Genomic DNA, 17,244 nt, shown 5'->3' on the forward strand with positions numbered 1-17,244 from the left:
GTTACAGTATGGAACTGTTACCTCTCAGTGATGAACAAATATCACGAGAGCTGCTAGGGTTACAATGAATAATCTTCTTGAATATGATAACACTTATAGTGTAAACCCTATGTCTGTGTTTATATACTACACAGTTACAAGATAATCGCTAATTGATATGGAATATAATTCTGCTTCCTAAAATATATCAATCAGATATCTTTTCTTTCAAGTATTCCATTCTTCACGGAACTCCTTCTTCATGCATATCTCTTCTTATGTTTATCTCAATCTTCTTTCCTTTAATCAGCTACTGTCCTTATCTGAACGTCCTTCAACACTTAAGTTCTGATATCTAACTTCTGATGATTATCTCCTGTTAATATAAGTACTGATATCCTTAAGTCCTGACTTCCAGTATAAGTACTGATTAATGGTTAAAAACTGACTTGTCCTGTTAAGTAAGATCTGAAATCTAAACATAAATCATATTAGCCATGATATTATCAAATATATCTAATACTTCGGCAAACAAGTTAGACAACCATCATTCCTATTGGGTCAGAATGAAGAAGCTCCTGAAAAAGCAAGTTATCAGGTGATACCTTGATATGATAAATTAAACAAGAAGACCCTAATTAAAAAATATACCCTAATTCATATGATAAATTAGGAGAACAGATTAGAAGATATACATTTGAGTACCAAACAATACTATAAGAATTTGTTACGCAAATTACAAAAACCTAAAATATAAATCGAATCGAAAATCTATACAAGTAAATGATACAATGAATATAAATTAGAGAAGAAAATTACAGCATACCTGAAGAAAGCCCCAAATTACTATAAGAAAAAAGCCCCAAACAAATTAGAGTAACTGGAATCCCAAAAAAGAAGAAGAGTAAATTAGAGTAAAAGGTCAGAAAGGACATAGTGAAGTTAAGAAAACTAATTGATAATTATTCATCTCAATATTATCTAAAGTACACAGGGATATAAAGTCTGCAAACAAATTTAAAGATTATAAACGTATATGAGTAGCATAGACATTAACAAACTAAATCATCACATAATTCAGAAGTTCCTTCAAGCCACAAGTAAGAAATACAAAAATCAACACATGCTCTATGGTATATTTAATATATTTTCGCATATTCAACTAAAGAGATGCAGGTTTATTAACAAAAAGAAAAAGAGAACGGAATCAAAGAGGTCAATCAACTAGTAACAGGGGTCAAAAACAAAATATGAACACCTTTTAGCATCCGCTGTATTTGCAGTATCCCGTAATCCTGTGTTTCAATAATTTATCAGAGCAACCTTCCTATTTTCTAGGTTTGACAAAAGTTCATAGCATTCAACTCTTATTTCATATTTATCCATAATGGAAATCTATAGTGTCTATCTAGTTATTTACACAAATGTGAGTTCATTTTCTGTTGTAGTCGTAGCAAGGTTTATGAAGAAAACCAATTGCGCACAACGTGTTCAGTGGACAATTCTATATTTTGCTATAATATCATAAGTGATATATTTACAACTGTTTGAAGCAAGTCAATATGGTTGTTTTGAACAACTTGGTGTGCTAATCCAATCTATATTAATTTGATTACACAAAAACATAAATTTTTGGATTGTATGCTATTAACATTGTAACTGATGTTGTAACTGGATCGGTCCAACACCATCAAACAATTAATAAACAAGATTAAAAAAAATCAAAAATGCTAAGTTTTTAGAAATTTTAAAACCTAAAATGATGTAACTGCAAACACCATCAAACATCTAATATACTATAATAAAAAAATCAAAATGACCATGTCATTAAAGCCCTGACAATGTCATTGCTTACCATCGTTGTTTTGAGCCATGACACAAGCCGCAACTATTAAAGATAATCAGCATTCTAGAACACATACATAGTATAGTATAAAGTTAAGTCCGTACTAAAAATTGAACAACTCAGAGCTTAAATCCTTTAAAAAACATATTGACCAACATCTATTTTGTAAGCTCCATAATGGCAGAGTCAAATTTGACCCCTAAACAACAGACAAATTCGAAAAATGGGGGATTAGTAAATGACCTTAACAGCAGCCCACAAATAAATTAACCAAATGAGCTCCAACCACAATAATTCAACATATGGCATAACAAGGATAAATCGAATAACAGATATATGGTATGCAAAGCAAAAAATATCAAAAAAATAACAGAGAAGAAAATAATAACAAATCAGCGAAGAAAATAAATATGAAAAACCCCAAACCCCAAATAATAATTAACCATAAACTGAACAAGAAGAAAGTCCCAATTTCAGAGAAGAAAATAATAACAAATCAGAGACGGAAATAACAAAACACAGAAGAAGAAAAGAAGGGGAAGTACCCGAACAAGAAGAAAGCCTCAATTTCAAAATTCAAGCTCTGACCCAATAATCTAAACCCTAATTTCTCCAAACTCTGACCTAATAATCTAAGCAACCCGATTCCAAACAACCCGACTCCAAGCAAATATTCAAGCTCTGAAATTTTCCGTCGCCTTTAGTGAGAGAGTGTGAGAGTGAGTTATTTGTGTGAGTGTGAGACTGAGGTAAAGTTTTATCTGTCTGAGTGTTGAAAAGGAGCGGGTCAATTTTTTATTTGGACCGCCCAAATATTTACTAAAATAAAGCCCGCTTTTATAATCCCGCCTAAATATTCAGCGTTATGGTAACACTTATTTTTAAGTTAATGCTAACAATAATTTTTGTGTTACAATAGAGATTTCATTATATCTATTGTAACAATTTATATTCTCTACTGTAACACAAAAAGAAAATGTTACCTTAGATTAAATTTTAGTAACTTAAGCTAACATTTCTGCTTGTAACATAAAAAAAATGTCGCTACAGGCCAGATATGGTGTAATGGAGTGACAACTCACACAAAATAATGTCAGACATGCCGCATATAATACAGATCATCAAAGTCAATTCATGTAGCGCATAATTTCATATAATACGTTTTAACATGTAACAAAATATCCGAAAAATATTCTGACCCTTACGGGACCCGCATATAACATATAACACATAACTTTAATGGGTAAGTATGTTATAAACTGAGATAAACACGTAATACTTCATTTAATATGTCATAAAAAGTCACAAAATTCCCGAATTTTAGTATATTGACTAATGATGTTGAGTGGAATTGATATTTGTATCTTTGTAATTAGATTATCTATTATAAAGTTATTAAAATCCGTAATTTATATACTCTGAAACAAATCAAACCAAATATATCTTGTATAACTCGTTTAAAGCGCGGTGTTGGGAAAATAAGATGTTATACCATGCCCTTGTACTCAATTTCAGTTATTATGTTATACTCTTTAAAATTGCTAGTAAATCGATTTTTATTAAAGAATTACGATTAACATCATTTCGGATTTTTTATTATAACTCATTTTATTTATATTTGGTACTCGGTCCTTCTAAACCCCTTCACACCTCTAAACTTCCTATTCTTATTTTGTAACCAATTTTACAACTCGGTCCTTCATTTCTAACCAATTTTACAATTCCGGAGAGGTCATCATGAATCGTGTACAACATCACTGTTTGATGAAGTACTTCTTAAATTTGTCTGTTTAGGTGCTACTGGTATACGTTTTCTCTACGTGGATATTCGATAATTTTGATGGTTAATTTTCAAGTGGTCTGAAAATTTTCTCATCAATTTTATTTATAATTAGTCGATTATTACACAAATCTCTGCAATTTCAATTATGATTAATGTTGAAGAATCCCGATTGTAAAACATGCATCTCACAGTTTTCTTTCGTTTGTTCTCTGAAAGTCTCCTCAGCACTCTTTAGCTAATAATTCCAACTTGTTATAAAATGCTGCGTAAATTATTAGGCTACTCAGTTAACTCTGCTGGCATGCTTATTTGTAGTCTCAAAGTCACATGCAACACGCTCACAAAATGAAGACATAAGCAGAACTCCCAAGTAGAATCGACTGTTTACACAAATACACAAGGATGCTGAAATGTGATCCAATATGAACACAATTAAACATTTTATATGATACTAGTTTCTTCGGAGAGCAACCGCAGACAAGACAACAAGAAACATGAAGATGAAAGCTGCAATAAAGGACGCCACCACTGCTCCGCTCACCCTCTGGCAGAAGTCATTGAATTGCTGACAAATGGCATTCCAGTTGGTGTTTGGATTTCCATTATGCGCCAAATACACAATAGAAGCCGCAGCAGCAGCAGCAGATGTTGTTAACGCCACCATCACCTACAGTTCCATATTGTTTTTCTTTATCAACATATGACATATATTTTTGCCTATAAACCACAAACTCGTGATTTGCATTAGTGAAACTTGTGATCTGTAGGTGGCATTGTAGTAAAAGTCTGCATGTGCCAAAGCACTGTGTATGGATCATGACCTTATTTCTAATGCGTGTGTGTGTGTGTTAGGCTTACGGTATCTAAAATGAGAAGGAGAAGCCTTGCTCCAACAATATGTGGACGAACAATGCAAACAATGGAAAACGGCAATGAGAGGACAAGATATGCGCTAGCTATTCCATTTGCAATCACGAAATACCTGCAGGCATGCATGTTTACAAATATCATCAATCAAGTCAATCTGTAATTCTGAATGTAGTTTTTAAATAAGTTTGCTTAGTAAATTAATACGTGAAAGCTGGGAGATCATCATAGCTAGCTTGGAACTGAAGGAACTGAGTGAAGAAAGGGAGAGTCTGATCAGTAGTTCCCATTGTAGCCGTAGCTGCCAAAGCTGCTCCAATCGCACAAATTCTCAATAAGAAGTCGAATATTCCCACCCCTCGTTTCCATCCCCCTTTTGGATTTTCTGTGGCTTTTGTCGTGGCTATGATAGTGGCCGGAGCAACAGCAGCGGATTTCCCTTTCGTAGATTTTGATTCAGTAATGTTAATTGCCATTTCGCCGCTCTTATGTGAAGAGTCCATTGGACAAAGATATATTAAACCAGATTGCTCTTAAAAGTATACGATCCAAGGCCTTGTTAGCTGTGAGCAAACCTGATAGAGTTGGTCAGGTTTATATAGAGAATTAAAAAGAGGTATTTGACTGATTTTGTTTAAGTCTTTTAAGAGCGCAAACACTAATAGAAGAGGAGTTGTTGCTAACTTGCTCCACTGAAACCAGAAAATCAACTAATTATGACATGGTTTTCCATCTTTTTAGCTAAGCGTGTCCTTTTTAGGCATTCATCAACAGCGAACCCTTTTAAGCCAAACTAAGAAAGTGATGTGTTTTCCGAACACATCACCTCTCAAACTAAGATATTAAATTTCAACAATTCCTAATCCTCTATTACTAGTGTCCATATATTAATTTTTTTACTATTACAAATCAGAGTAAATCATGTAAAAAGTTGCATGTATCATTCTCATTTCTCAATATTAAGCGCCTACATGATTCTTCCAAAGTATTCTAGTTATGTGTACGAGGTTAAAAAGAGTAGTAAAGATCAATGATAATTGGGATCAATGATAATTGGTAGGTGTTGGGAATACGTAGGTGTTGGGAATACGTTGTAGGTTTGATGATATTTCATCAAAACACTTCAGTAGATTTAATTAAGTCTGTTTGTAATTTTTAACGGATAAATCTTATTTTGTCATCCGTTTAAAGAGTAATTTATATTTAAATAAGATTTTGTAACACATTCCTGTATACTGTAATGTCTTAAAAAATTAGAGGTCGTAGGATATTTTAAGTCATGTTGACTTCTAGAATGATATGGAAAATATGTTGGTTAATTGTAAATATTAGATGTATTGTAATTTTGCATAAATGAAATTGTGTCAACTGGTATGGAGATACTCTCAACGGATGATCAAATAGAGATTCAACGGATAATCTACAAAGTCTCAACGGATAACAAACTCAAATAGCAGTTGATAGTGACTTGACAGTCACATGGGTTGATTGCATACAAAAGAATTGTGACAGCCTAGTTGCAAGTTTATGAGAACAAATAATCATTTCCATTTTCATGCTTACTTGAAAAAATAAAAAGATGCAGGATAGAGAGATAAAGAAACATGTGATTAGACTTAGACATTTTGTTTTATATGTTTGTTTTTTTCCTATGTAACTTGGAAATATATAAACCAAGAGTAGCAAGTAGATTAATTATCGATTGAACTGAGAAATAGAAAAAGCTACATCTGTTACGAATTTCTTAGTTATTTTTTTGTAACTTTACTTGTAAGCAGCTGTGTGCATTCTTGCATCATAGAGTTCTCAATCAATATATATCTCTGGTGGAAAAGATCAATCCACCAGAAATTTTTTAAATCTTTGTGTTTAATTATTTTGTGCCTTGAATATATATATATATATGTATATATATATGTATATATATTCCATTTCCGCACACTTACATATTCAAGCTCTTGACACACTAAGAGTTTAAAGATCAAAATAAGCTAACAATATGAGTAAAAAAGAAGTTGGAATGAAGATCCCTTTTCTGGACAAAGACAACTATCACCATTGGAAGGTGAAAATGCACCTGCATCTTCTCTCTCAAGATGAAAGGTATGTTGATTGCATTGAGAAAGGCCATCATGTTCCTCACAGAGCTGTAACAGACGTTGAATGAGCTGTTGGCAATGAGTAAACAATTCCAAAGCCACAATCAAAGTGTCCAGATGAAGACATTGAGCAAGTGTACAAAGATAAAAAGGCTATGAACATTCTGTTCAATGGCCTTGATAGTGATATGTTTGACAATGTTATCAACTGTAAATATGCTAAGGATATTTGGGATACAATTCAAATCATATGTGATGTAACTGAACAAGTGAGGTAAAACAAGATACAACTTCTAATACAGCAGTATGAGCACTTTCAATATGAAGAAAGTGAGTCTTTAAGTGATATTTTTAGTAGGTTTCAAAAACTACTAAATGCACTGAAGCTGCATGAAAGAATCTACCAGAAATTCCTTAAATCTCTACCAAAAGACTGGAAGCCTATGACTGTCTCTCTTAGAAACTCTCAGGATTATAAGAAATTTACTTTGGAAAGACTGTATGGCATTCTAAAAACTTATGAGCTTGAGTTGGAACAAGATGAGAAGTTAGAGAAAGGATGGAAGAATGGAGGATCTACTGCATTGGTAGCTGAATAAGAGAGAGTGAAAGAGATGAAGGTTGAAACTATGGAATCTGCACCAAACTCAAGGGGTTGTGAATGCAAAGGGAAAGGGCTAATGGCTAAGCATGAATATCATCTTAGTCATGATGAAATGGAGGACATAGATGAACATCTAGTTTTCCTATCAAGAAGATTTTCCAAGCTCAAATTCAAAAAGAATTTTGGAGCAACCAAGCCAAATAGAAACATAATGGATAAATCTAAATTCAAATGTTTCAAATGTGGTTTGGGTGGTCATTTTTCCAATGAATGCAGAAACCCTGATTCTGAGAAAAAGAAGTTTAGGCCGTGGATTAGAAAAAGAAGTACTTTAAATTTCTCAAACAAAAGGAAAGGGCTTTCCTGACTCAAGAAAATGACTGGGCAGCTGATGGGGTAGATGAAGATGAAGAACAAGCTATGTCAATCTAGCTCTAATGGAAAAATCAGATGAAGCAGAGGTCATTTCTTCAAGCAATCAGGTAATCACTACTAATCTAGAACACCTTTCTAAAGATGAGTGTAATGATGCTATAAATGACATGTCAACAAAATTATACCACTTGCGTGTTACACTTAAATAACTCACTAAAGAAAATACATAAATTAAAGATAATAATCTATTTTTAAATGAGAGGAATACAGTGTTAGAAACTCAATTTGTTGAGTTAAAAAAACTGAAGATGGATAGCATGATTGAAAATGATGAATTGGATGAATCCTTGAAGAAAGAGGAAATTTTAAGAAAGCAGCTTGAACGAGAGCAAGAGGTAATCAAGGCTTAGAAATTATCAATAAATGTAAGTGCCCAAATTGCTAAGATTCAAGGTATAGAATCATTCTGTGAAGAAGCCTGGAAAAAGAACAAGGAGAAGTTGGATCATGTGTTGGTAGAAGGATTATCAACGGATGTGGAATCAACGGATGATGAAGTTTATCCATCAAAAGCTAAAAGGGATTATCCGTCGAAAGAAAAGGAACCACATTCATCCATTAAAAAGAAGACAATTAGCAAAGTCAAACTAGCTAAACTCAATGAGAAATATGGATCATTTTTCAAGAACTTTGTTACAAGAGAATCAAGTCAAGTCAAGAAGAACAAAAGAGTGAATGTGAGGCATATGTCAATGAATCAACTGAATGACAGATTGGAGAAAATTGAGGTCAAGGCAGACTTTATAAGGAAAACAACAGGAATGAGAAAGTAGGAATTTACAAACATAACAACTACACATTTGATAATTATGCACCTAGAAAAATCTCTGTTCAGTGTGGTAGTGTTAATCATTTGTCTGTTAATTGCAAATCTGCTATGCCTACACTGTTAGGGCGAAAACACGCACTAATATTCACGCAAGTATACGCGTTCGCAAGTAATATAGAATACTTTCTAGTTCGTTCCCTCAGAGACTCAGACTAAATTATTGTCTAATTAAACTCACTCACCAGTGTATGATTACTTCTCAATGTTAAGATAATAACACTTAAAATTGTTGATCAAATATTAACTATAATTAACTACTCAATTAACCACTTAACTAACACTTCAAATTATCAATAATAAAACACTCATGAGATCACAACTTCATTATTACTTCCTTCTATAGCCATTGTTATTACCTTTAGCATGTGACAGTGATGATATTAATCAAATAACACAAAACTGATAAAAGCCAACTTTCATTGTACTAATACCATTCTACCAAATATCCACAATTAAGATAGAAGTTGAATAGTCATCAATTATGTTGAGTTCCTATATGTCTACAGAAATTGACAACACAACGATTTAAGCACAAGTTATCCCTTTTGATTACATAGGGCAAATAAAATTGTTAGAGTTACCAACTAATCATGCTCAACGTACATGAACCTATGCTAGCATGGCAAGTTCTAAATCTCAAGATCCACCGTCGCTTCACAAGAGATTAACACCCTATCTTATATGTTCGCGACGCACATAAGACGAATACGCACAACCAATACTAGATATCATACAATCATCACACACTAAAGTATTAAACAATTAACTAAAGAATTCCATAATAAATCCGTTGTAACCCCATGATCACGATTAGCCCATAATAGAACTTATCGCCATCATGGGTTCATATGAAATCATGACAAACAAACACAAGAAAATAATAACTAAACTAATTATATTAAAACAGAGTACGTCACAAGAGTAAATAAATCAAAGCAAGAAAACTAGCATCCAACGTTACAACGAAACAAGAATCACAAGAATATATGCTTCCTCTTCGTTGCGGTGTGCTAAATCGGTCTTCTTCCTTATCTCCTTTGCTTCTTGCGTAAAATACAATCTAAAACATAATCTCCTTCATAAACTCTATGAAAACGTCTCAAATCTACCTATATAATAGTCCCATAAAACTTAGATTACATAGAAGTTGGAAGCCAAACAAAAGTAGATGTCTAAAATAATTTGTATTTTTTCCCGACCCTGCGCGGCCGCTCAGCATATCTGCGCGGGCGCGCAGGCTGCTGCGCGGCCGCTCAGCATTGCTGCGCGGGCGCGCAGGACCCTACTGGAAAAATTCCAAGCTTGCTCCGTTTCTTCGCCGTAATCTGCCCATTCCTTTCCTCTCGCAATGGTGAACACATGCCAAGGCTTATTCTTGATGATTCCTCCCCGAAATGCAACTATTACCCTGAAATGCATAAACACTAGAAAAACGCATCAAATACACAAAATACTTGATTTCAAGACACCAATTTAAGCCATTTTAAGACGTTCTAAGTGGTATAAAATGCCACTTATCACACCCCCAAACTTAAATCGATGCTTGTCCTCTAGCGTCACAGACTCAAAAACAAATAAAAATATGCATGAATGCAATCTATATGAAAATGCAACGATCCCCCTTACTACAATTAACCAACCAAATTGTCACATCTCAACGAATGCAGTTAGACAACTAAAGATCAATAAACTCATGCAACCGGACATACAGCCAGAAACGTGGTGTGTGCAAATGCTTAACAGATATGCTTCGGAACTAGACCAATTACTATGACTAGACTATCCTCAAGGCAATCCTACGATTATACAAAGAATAAAAATTCTAGGCACAAAGTGATATACAACACTACAAGAACTCTGGAGCTTACTACGGAATTGTGCTTTTTATTTACAACTCAAATGCTTATTTGACCGTGCAATGAGTGAGGTCCACAAAAGACTTATACAATGGTATCCATGTAACGAGCGTTAGGTTAGCGGATCCCAGACTCTAAAAGCCTTAGGTCACTAGGCACAAAGTCCCCTAAGAACTTAATAACTCGAATACCAAAGAGCCCACTCTTGATCAATTATGCAATTTTTTTTTTATAACTTCTGAGCAAGTGCGTTTCGCTCCATCTTGCTCAACCCTAGACTACTCGCAATATATGCGACCGGCTACTAGCCATTTGACGCCTAGCCACAACTAGCAACAACTTCCATACTTTTTTCTCCAAAAATTTTTCTTTTTCATGTTTTTATCACTAAGAACCTATAATCGAATTCTAAGCATAATAAGTAGATTGACCTTGAAAACAACCAAATCATAACAACAATCTAGCCCTTACGCACTCTTTAAGACTTAGTGGACTTACAATTGTTTCTAGCATGCATATCAACCTACACAACTTAATATCACTTTAATGCTATCACTACACTTGCATCAATATCACAATTCAGTCGATAACTTATTGCAAAAGGGATCATGGTAAATGCATGAGCTATATGACATTCATAAATGTCATAAAAAAAACTAAATGGCATAAATTATGCAACTATATGAACTAAACTATCATGAATATGCAACTAAATGACACAGACACAATATTCCTTAACTACCACCCCCAAACTAAAAATCTTCACTGTCCTTAGTGAAAGTAGTAGAAAGGAACACAGGGTATACCTATTCGGAGTCATCATCATCATCACCCTCAGCGGGTGGAGTATCAGGCGGTGGGTATGCAGAGTCCTCACCAAAAACTGGCCACTGGATATCAGCTCCAAGGCCTCGAAAAGCAGTCCCTAACGCAAGGGTGAGCTCCTGAGCAAACCTGCTCTGCGTCTCATACATGGCATCCATCCGCCATGAAAGCCTCCTATACTGGGCATCACCCATCCCAGCACCCTCCTGAGCTCTCGACGAACCAGCCTCACCACGCCCTAGCCTAGCCATAGTAGCACCTCGTGCTGGACGCCCTCCTGGAAGACGATAACCCAGCCCATGCTCCTCAGGCTCACCACCGGTCCACTCCTGCATCCCATTCAGAGTGCCAGAATCTATCGGAGCTGCTGGCAACTGCAACTGCTCATGAGCCGGCCAGTTCATTCCCACTGCTCGGCATAGCTTCGTAACCGTGGATGCATAAGGGATGTTCATATGCTTTGCTCCCCTCAAAAACTTAAGAATTCCTTGGTAGATAAACTCACCAAGGTCCACATAGTACTCATCATGCAGAATTCCCCACAACAACTGTGCTCTCTCAACTGTGACCTCGTGTGCATGTGAAGAAGGCAAAATATTAGCACATATAAATGCATTCCATGCACGGGCATACCTGTTCATGGCGATCGCCGGAAAGTGACGATACTCATTATTGGCTGGACTGCGGTTCCAAACTGTGCCCGGTCGACAGAGAGTCGCACAAATCAAATCCAAGTCAAAATCCTCAGCAGTCTTTTCATTCCAGTTCTCCTCCTCGGGCTTCCTCTCTCGCTGTCCAATCACACGGCGAATCGCCGCAGGATGATAATCAACCGTCAGCCCACGGACTACAGAAAACCCATTCTTTTCAGCCTTCGCGTTCGCGTAGAACTCGCGAACAACGCTCATCGGTACTGCTTCGGGTGACTCACAAAAAGCTATCCACCCCGTCTCTGCAATCATGGGCAACAACTCACCATCCCTCCCTGATGGTAAAAACCCCCTCTCTTTCAGAATCGGCTTCCCCAACAGCCTAGTGTACTCCTCCTCCGCAGCTCTGTCAGTTAACCGAGGTCTTGCAGCAGTACCCCTCGATGAATCAGCAGTAGGAACTGTGCTGCTGCTGTCAATAGTGTGTGCTCTCTTGGGTGCCATTGATTCGTGAATAAAAGTGTGTAAGAACTGATTTTTGATGTTTGTGAGAGGGTTTAAGTGTAGGAAGTTTTGTGAGAGATATGTAGGATAGGTGTATGTATATATATGGTGTGGATTAGATTAGGGTTTGGGAATTAAGGGATAAAATGATGGGGTAGTGGGAATAATTCGTGGGTTTATGGGCTACAACTGTTTTTGTGTTTTATTTTTTTTTTTTTTTTTCTGAACTGTAAAAAATTTTCTGGAACTCGACCCCTGCGCGGCCGCTCAGCATAGCTGCGCGGGCGCGCAGAGGGTCTCTGGAAAAAAAATTTTCAGCCCCTGTTTTCTGATTTTTTTGTGTTTTTGGATAGGTTATTAACTTCTAAGGGTTCCTGTAACAACAATTCATGGGTTGCCTCCCACGCAGCGCTTCTTTTTCGTCATTAGCTTGACGTTCCGTACCTTTCTCAAGTAGTCAACAAAATGGCACTAACCACCTCTCAGTTTGCCATGTCCCCATAGTAGTGCTTCAACCGCTGACCGTTAACCTTGAATGCTTGGTCCGAATCATTCTCAAAAATTTCCACCGCTCCATGTGGAAACACAGTTTTGATAATAAAAGGTCCAGACCATCTTGATTTCAACTTCCCAGGAAAAAGTCGGAGCCGAGAGTTGAATAACAGAACTTGTTGCCCTGGCACAAATAACTTAGGATGTAGCTTCCTATCGTGCCACCTCTTCACCTTTTCCTTATACATTTTGTTATTCTCGTACGCTTGAAGTCGAAATTCATCAAGTTCATTAAGCTGAAGCATTCTTTTCTTACCAGCTGCATCTAAATCCAGGTTCAATTTCTTCAATGCCCAGTAGGCCTTATGCTCAAGCTCCGCTGGTAGATGACATCCCTTACCGTACACCAACTGAAACGGTGACATCCCTAGTGGAGTTTTGTATGCTGTTCTGTAAGCCCAAACAGCTTCATCGAGCTTTAAAGACCAATCCTTCCTTGACGGACAAACAACCTTCTCTAGAATGTGCTTTATCTCTCTGTTAGACATTTCCGCTTGACCATTTGTTTGCGGATGATAGGCAGTAGCTACTCGATGATTCACATTATAACGCTGCATCATAGAAGTGAACTTACGGTTGCAAAAATGCGATCCTTCATCACTTATGATTACCCGAGGTGTTCCAAACCTTGTGAAAATTTGCTTATGAAGAAAATTTAGCACTACCTTTGCATCATTTGTCGGTAAAGCTTTAACTTCGACCCATTTTGAGACATAATCGACTGCCAGCAAGATGTACTGATTATTGCAAGACGTGATAAAAGGCCCCATGAAATCGATTCCCCACACATCAAAGACCTCGACTTCAAGCATCACATTTAATGGCATCTCATCCTTCCTTGACAAATTTCCCACTCTTTGGCAACGATCACACCTTAAAACAAACTAATGAGCATCCTTGAACAAAGTAGGCCAGAAAAAACCTGCTTGCAGAATACGAGCTGCCGTCTTCTCACCTCTATAGTGTCCACCATAAACCGTGGAATGGCAGTCTCGTAATATCCCCTCCGTCTCATAGAACGGGATACATCTCCTGATGATCTGGTCAGCTCCCTGTCTAAACAAATATGGTTCATCCCACATATACCACTTCACCTCATGCAGAAACTTCTTCTTTTGAGCGGATGTCAAATTAAGAAGCATTATATTGCTGACGAGATAGTTTACAATATCTGCAAACCATGGTTCTTCCTCCTGAATTGCAAACAACTGCTCATCCGGAAAAGATTCATTGATTAGCGTCCTATCTTGTGAAGTAGAATCGGGATTCTCCAACCTAGAGAGATGGTCAGCTATTTGATTCTCAGTACCTTTTCTATCTTTGATCTCTAACTCAAATTCCTGAAGTAAAAGCACCCAACGAATGAGTCTCGGCTTCGAATCCTTCTTAGAAACCAGATAGCGAATAGCTGCATGATCAGTGAATACTGTTACTTTCGTACCAAGCAGATAAGATCGAAATTTCTCAAAGCCAAAGACTATAGCCAAAAGCTCCTTCTCAGTAGTGGTGTAGTTCAATTGGGCCCCATTTAAAGTCTTACTCGCATAGTAGACCACATGGAAGATATTTTTCTTGCGCTGTCCCAGAACTGCACCTACCGCATAATCACTCGCATCACACAGCATCTCAAACGGTTCTGTCCAATCTGGTGCTGTAATAACTGGTGCAGTGATCAAACTCTTCTTGAGAGTCTCGAATGCTGCCAAACATTCATCATCAAATTTGAAAGGCACATCTTTCTCAAGCAAATTGCACAACGACTTAGATATCTTTGAAAAGTCCTTGATGAATCGCCGATAAAAACCCGCATGACCAAGAAAACTACGGATTCCTTTCACAGAATTGGGTGGGGGAAGATTTTCAATGACTCCCACCTTGGCCTTGTCCACCTCCAGACCCTTGCTAGAGACCTTATACCCAAGGATAATGCCTTCACGCACCATAAAATGACATTTCTCCCAATTAAGCACCAAATTAGTTTCCACGCATCTTTTGAGTACGGCGCGCAGATTATTCAAACATTCATCATATGAGTGTCCAAAGACGGAGAAGTCATCCATGAACACTTCGACGTTATTTCCAATCATGTCAGAGAATATAGCCATCATACATCTCTGAAAGGTGGCCGGGGCGCCACATAACCCAAAGGAAACTCTACGAAAAGCAAATGTGCCAAATGGACAAGTGAAGGTAGTCTTTTCCTGATCCTCTGGTGCAATACAAATCTGATTATACCCGGAATAACCATCCAGAAGAAAAAAATACTCATATCCCTCCAATCTGTCAAGCATTTGATCAATAAATGGAAGAGGAAAGTGATCCTTCCTTGTGGCTTTGTTCAATTTCCTATAATCCATGCATACTCTCCATCCTGTAACTGTTCGAGTAGGGATGAGCTCATTCTTTTCATTTGCGACCACAGTGATACCTCCTTTCTTAGGTACACATTGTACGGGGCTCACCCACGAGCTGTCAGAAATAAGATAAATGATGCCTGCATCTAGCCATTTCAGAATTTCTTTCTTTACCACCTCCTTCATGATCGGGTTCAGTCTTCGCTGCTGTTCCACAGTTGGCTTACTACCTTCCTCTAACAGAATTTTATGCATACAATATGAAGGACTTATCCCCTTGATGTCTGCTATGGTCCATCCTATAGCCGATTTGAATTCTCTCAAAATCCTTAAGAGCTTGTCTTCCTCACTACCTGAAAGGTCAGCTGAAATAATAACAGGTAACGTAGATGAATCACCTAAAAAAGCATACCTCAAGTGTTCAGGTAATGGTTTGAGCTCCAAGGTAGGTGCTTCCTCTATTGATGGTTTGAGCTTCCCTTCAGCGTTCTTGAGGTCAGAAGTACCAAGAGATTCAAATGGTATGTCCAGCTTTCGCTTCCAGGGAGAAGCGTTCAGATATTATAATTGCTCGTTGCTATCTTCATCATCACTGTCAAATTCCCCCACTAAGGCCTTTTCCAATGCATCAGACATTAGCATGTGCTCGAGTTCTGAAGTAACCGCGGAATCAATCACATCCACTTTTAAGCACTCCTCATCTTCTATAGGGAATTTCATTGCCTTGAATACGTTGAAGGTCACATCCTGATCTTGGACCCGCATAGTAAGTTCCCCTTTTTGCACATCTATCAAGGTACGGTCAGTAGCCAAGAAAGGCCTCCCCAAGATTATGGGAATCTTCTTATCTTCCTCAAAATCCAGAATAACGAAATCTGCAGGAAAGAAGAGCTTATCCACCTTGACGAGCACATCCTCAACTATGCCCCTTGGGTAAGTAATGGAACGGTCAGCCAATTGTAGCGACATGTATGTGGGTTTTGGATCAGGCAGATCCAGCTTTTTAAAGATCGACAAAGGCATTCGATTAATGCTTGCTCCCAAATCACAAAGGCACTTGTCAAAAGTTAGATTGCCAATGGTGCAAGGAATGGTGAAGCTTTCTGGATCTTTCAGTTTTGGCGGTAACTTTTGCTGCAGAACAGCGCTGCATTCTTCCGTGAGAGCAACGGTTTCAAGGTCATCCAGTTTCACCTTCCTTGAAAGAATAGTCTTCATGAACTTCGCAAAACTAGGCATTTGTTCCAGAGCCTCAGCGAAAGGTATATTGATGTGAAGTTTCTTGAACACCTCCAGAAACTTCCCAAACTGTCTATCCAGCTTTTGTTGCTGCAATCTCTTAGGAAAAGGTGGTGGATGATAGAGCTGTTTCTCCCCTGTATTAGCCTCAGGCAGAGTGTGTTCAACAGTAGTCTTCCTTGGTTCCGCCGCTTTCTCCTTTTGCTTAGATTCTTCATCTCTAACTTCAGCTTCGACTTCTTTTGCCTTTTCAGCATCAGCTACTTTTCCAGACCTTAAGGTAATAGCCTTGACTTGCTCTTTAGCTTCCTTCCTGCCTGGTACTTCCGTGTCACTGGGGAGAGTGCCAGGTTGACGATTGAGCACTGCATTGGCTAATTGACCGATTTGATTTTCCAAGGTCTTGATAGAAACTGCCTGACTCTTGCACAACAGCTTAAGTTCCTCAAAATCAGCACTAGTAGGTGCAGCTGCACTTCCCTGTTGAGGATATGATTGCCTTGTAGCATAGTGCTGTGGTTGCTAGAATCCAGGTGGGTTAAACTGTTTACTCACTCCTTGTTGATATGTTGGCTGAATCGCATTCTGATTATTCCCCCAGCTGAAATTTGGATGATTTATGTTATTAGGATGATAGGTCGCTGGCACAGGCTGCTGTTGTCGCTGATAATTATTCACATACTGAACAGATTCGTTGACAAGAGAACACTGATCCGTAGCATGAGAACCTGCACAAAGCTCACAAACCATAGCTATTTGATTAACTCCATACGTAGCTAGAGAATCGACCTTCATTGATAGCGCTTGGAGCTGGGCTGCAAT

The 17,244-nt window shown here is 37.6% G+C and overlaps 1 protein-coding gene across 1 annotated transcript; it reads right to left on the reverse strand.

Annotated features, from left to right (window-relative positions):
- Positions 1–4,031: 4,031 nt before the first annotated feature.
- On the reverse strand, positions 4,032–5,029 carry LOC141706172 (casparian strip membrane protein 3-like). Its single transcript, XM_074508987.1, has 3 exons — positions 4,683–5,029; positions 4,467–4,590; positions 4,032–4,275 (listed from the first exon to the last, which is right to left on the reverse strand). The coding sequence occupies exons 1-3, from the start codon at positions 4,976–4,978 to the stop codon at positions 4,060–4,062; spliced, it is 636 nt and encodes a 211-aa protein (XP_074365088.1). The 5' UTR covers positions 4,979–5,029; the 3' UTR covers positions 4,032–4,059.
- Positions 5,030–17,244: the final 12,215 nt, after the last annotated feature.

Source organism: Apium graveolens, chromosome 2 (assembly GCF_009905375.1).
Source record: "Apium graveolens cultivar Ventura chromosome 2, ASM990537v1, whole genome shotgun sequence".
NCBI classification, from domain to species: Eukaryota; Viridiplantae; Streptophyta; class Magnoliopsida; order Apiales; family Apiaceae; genus Apium; species Apium graveolens.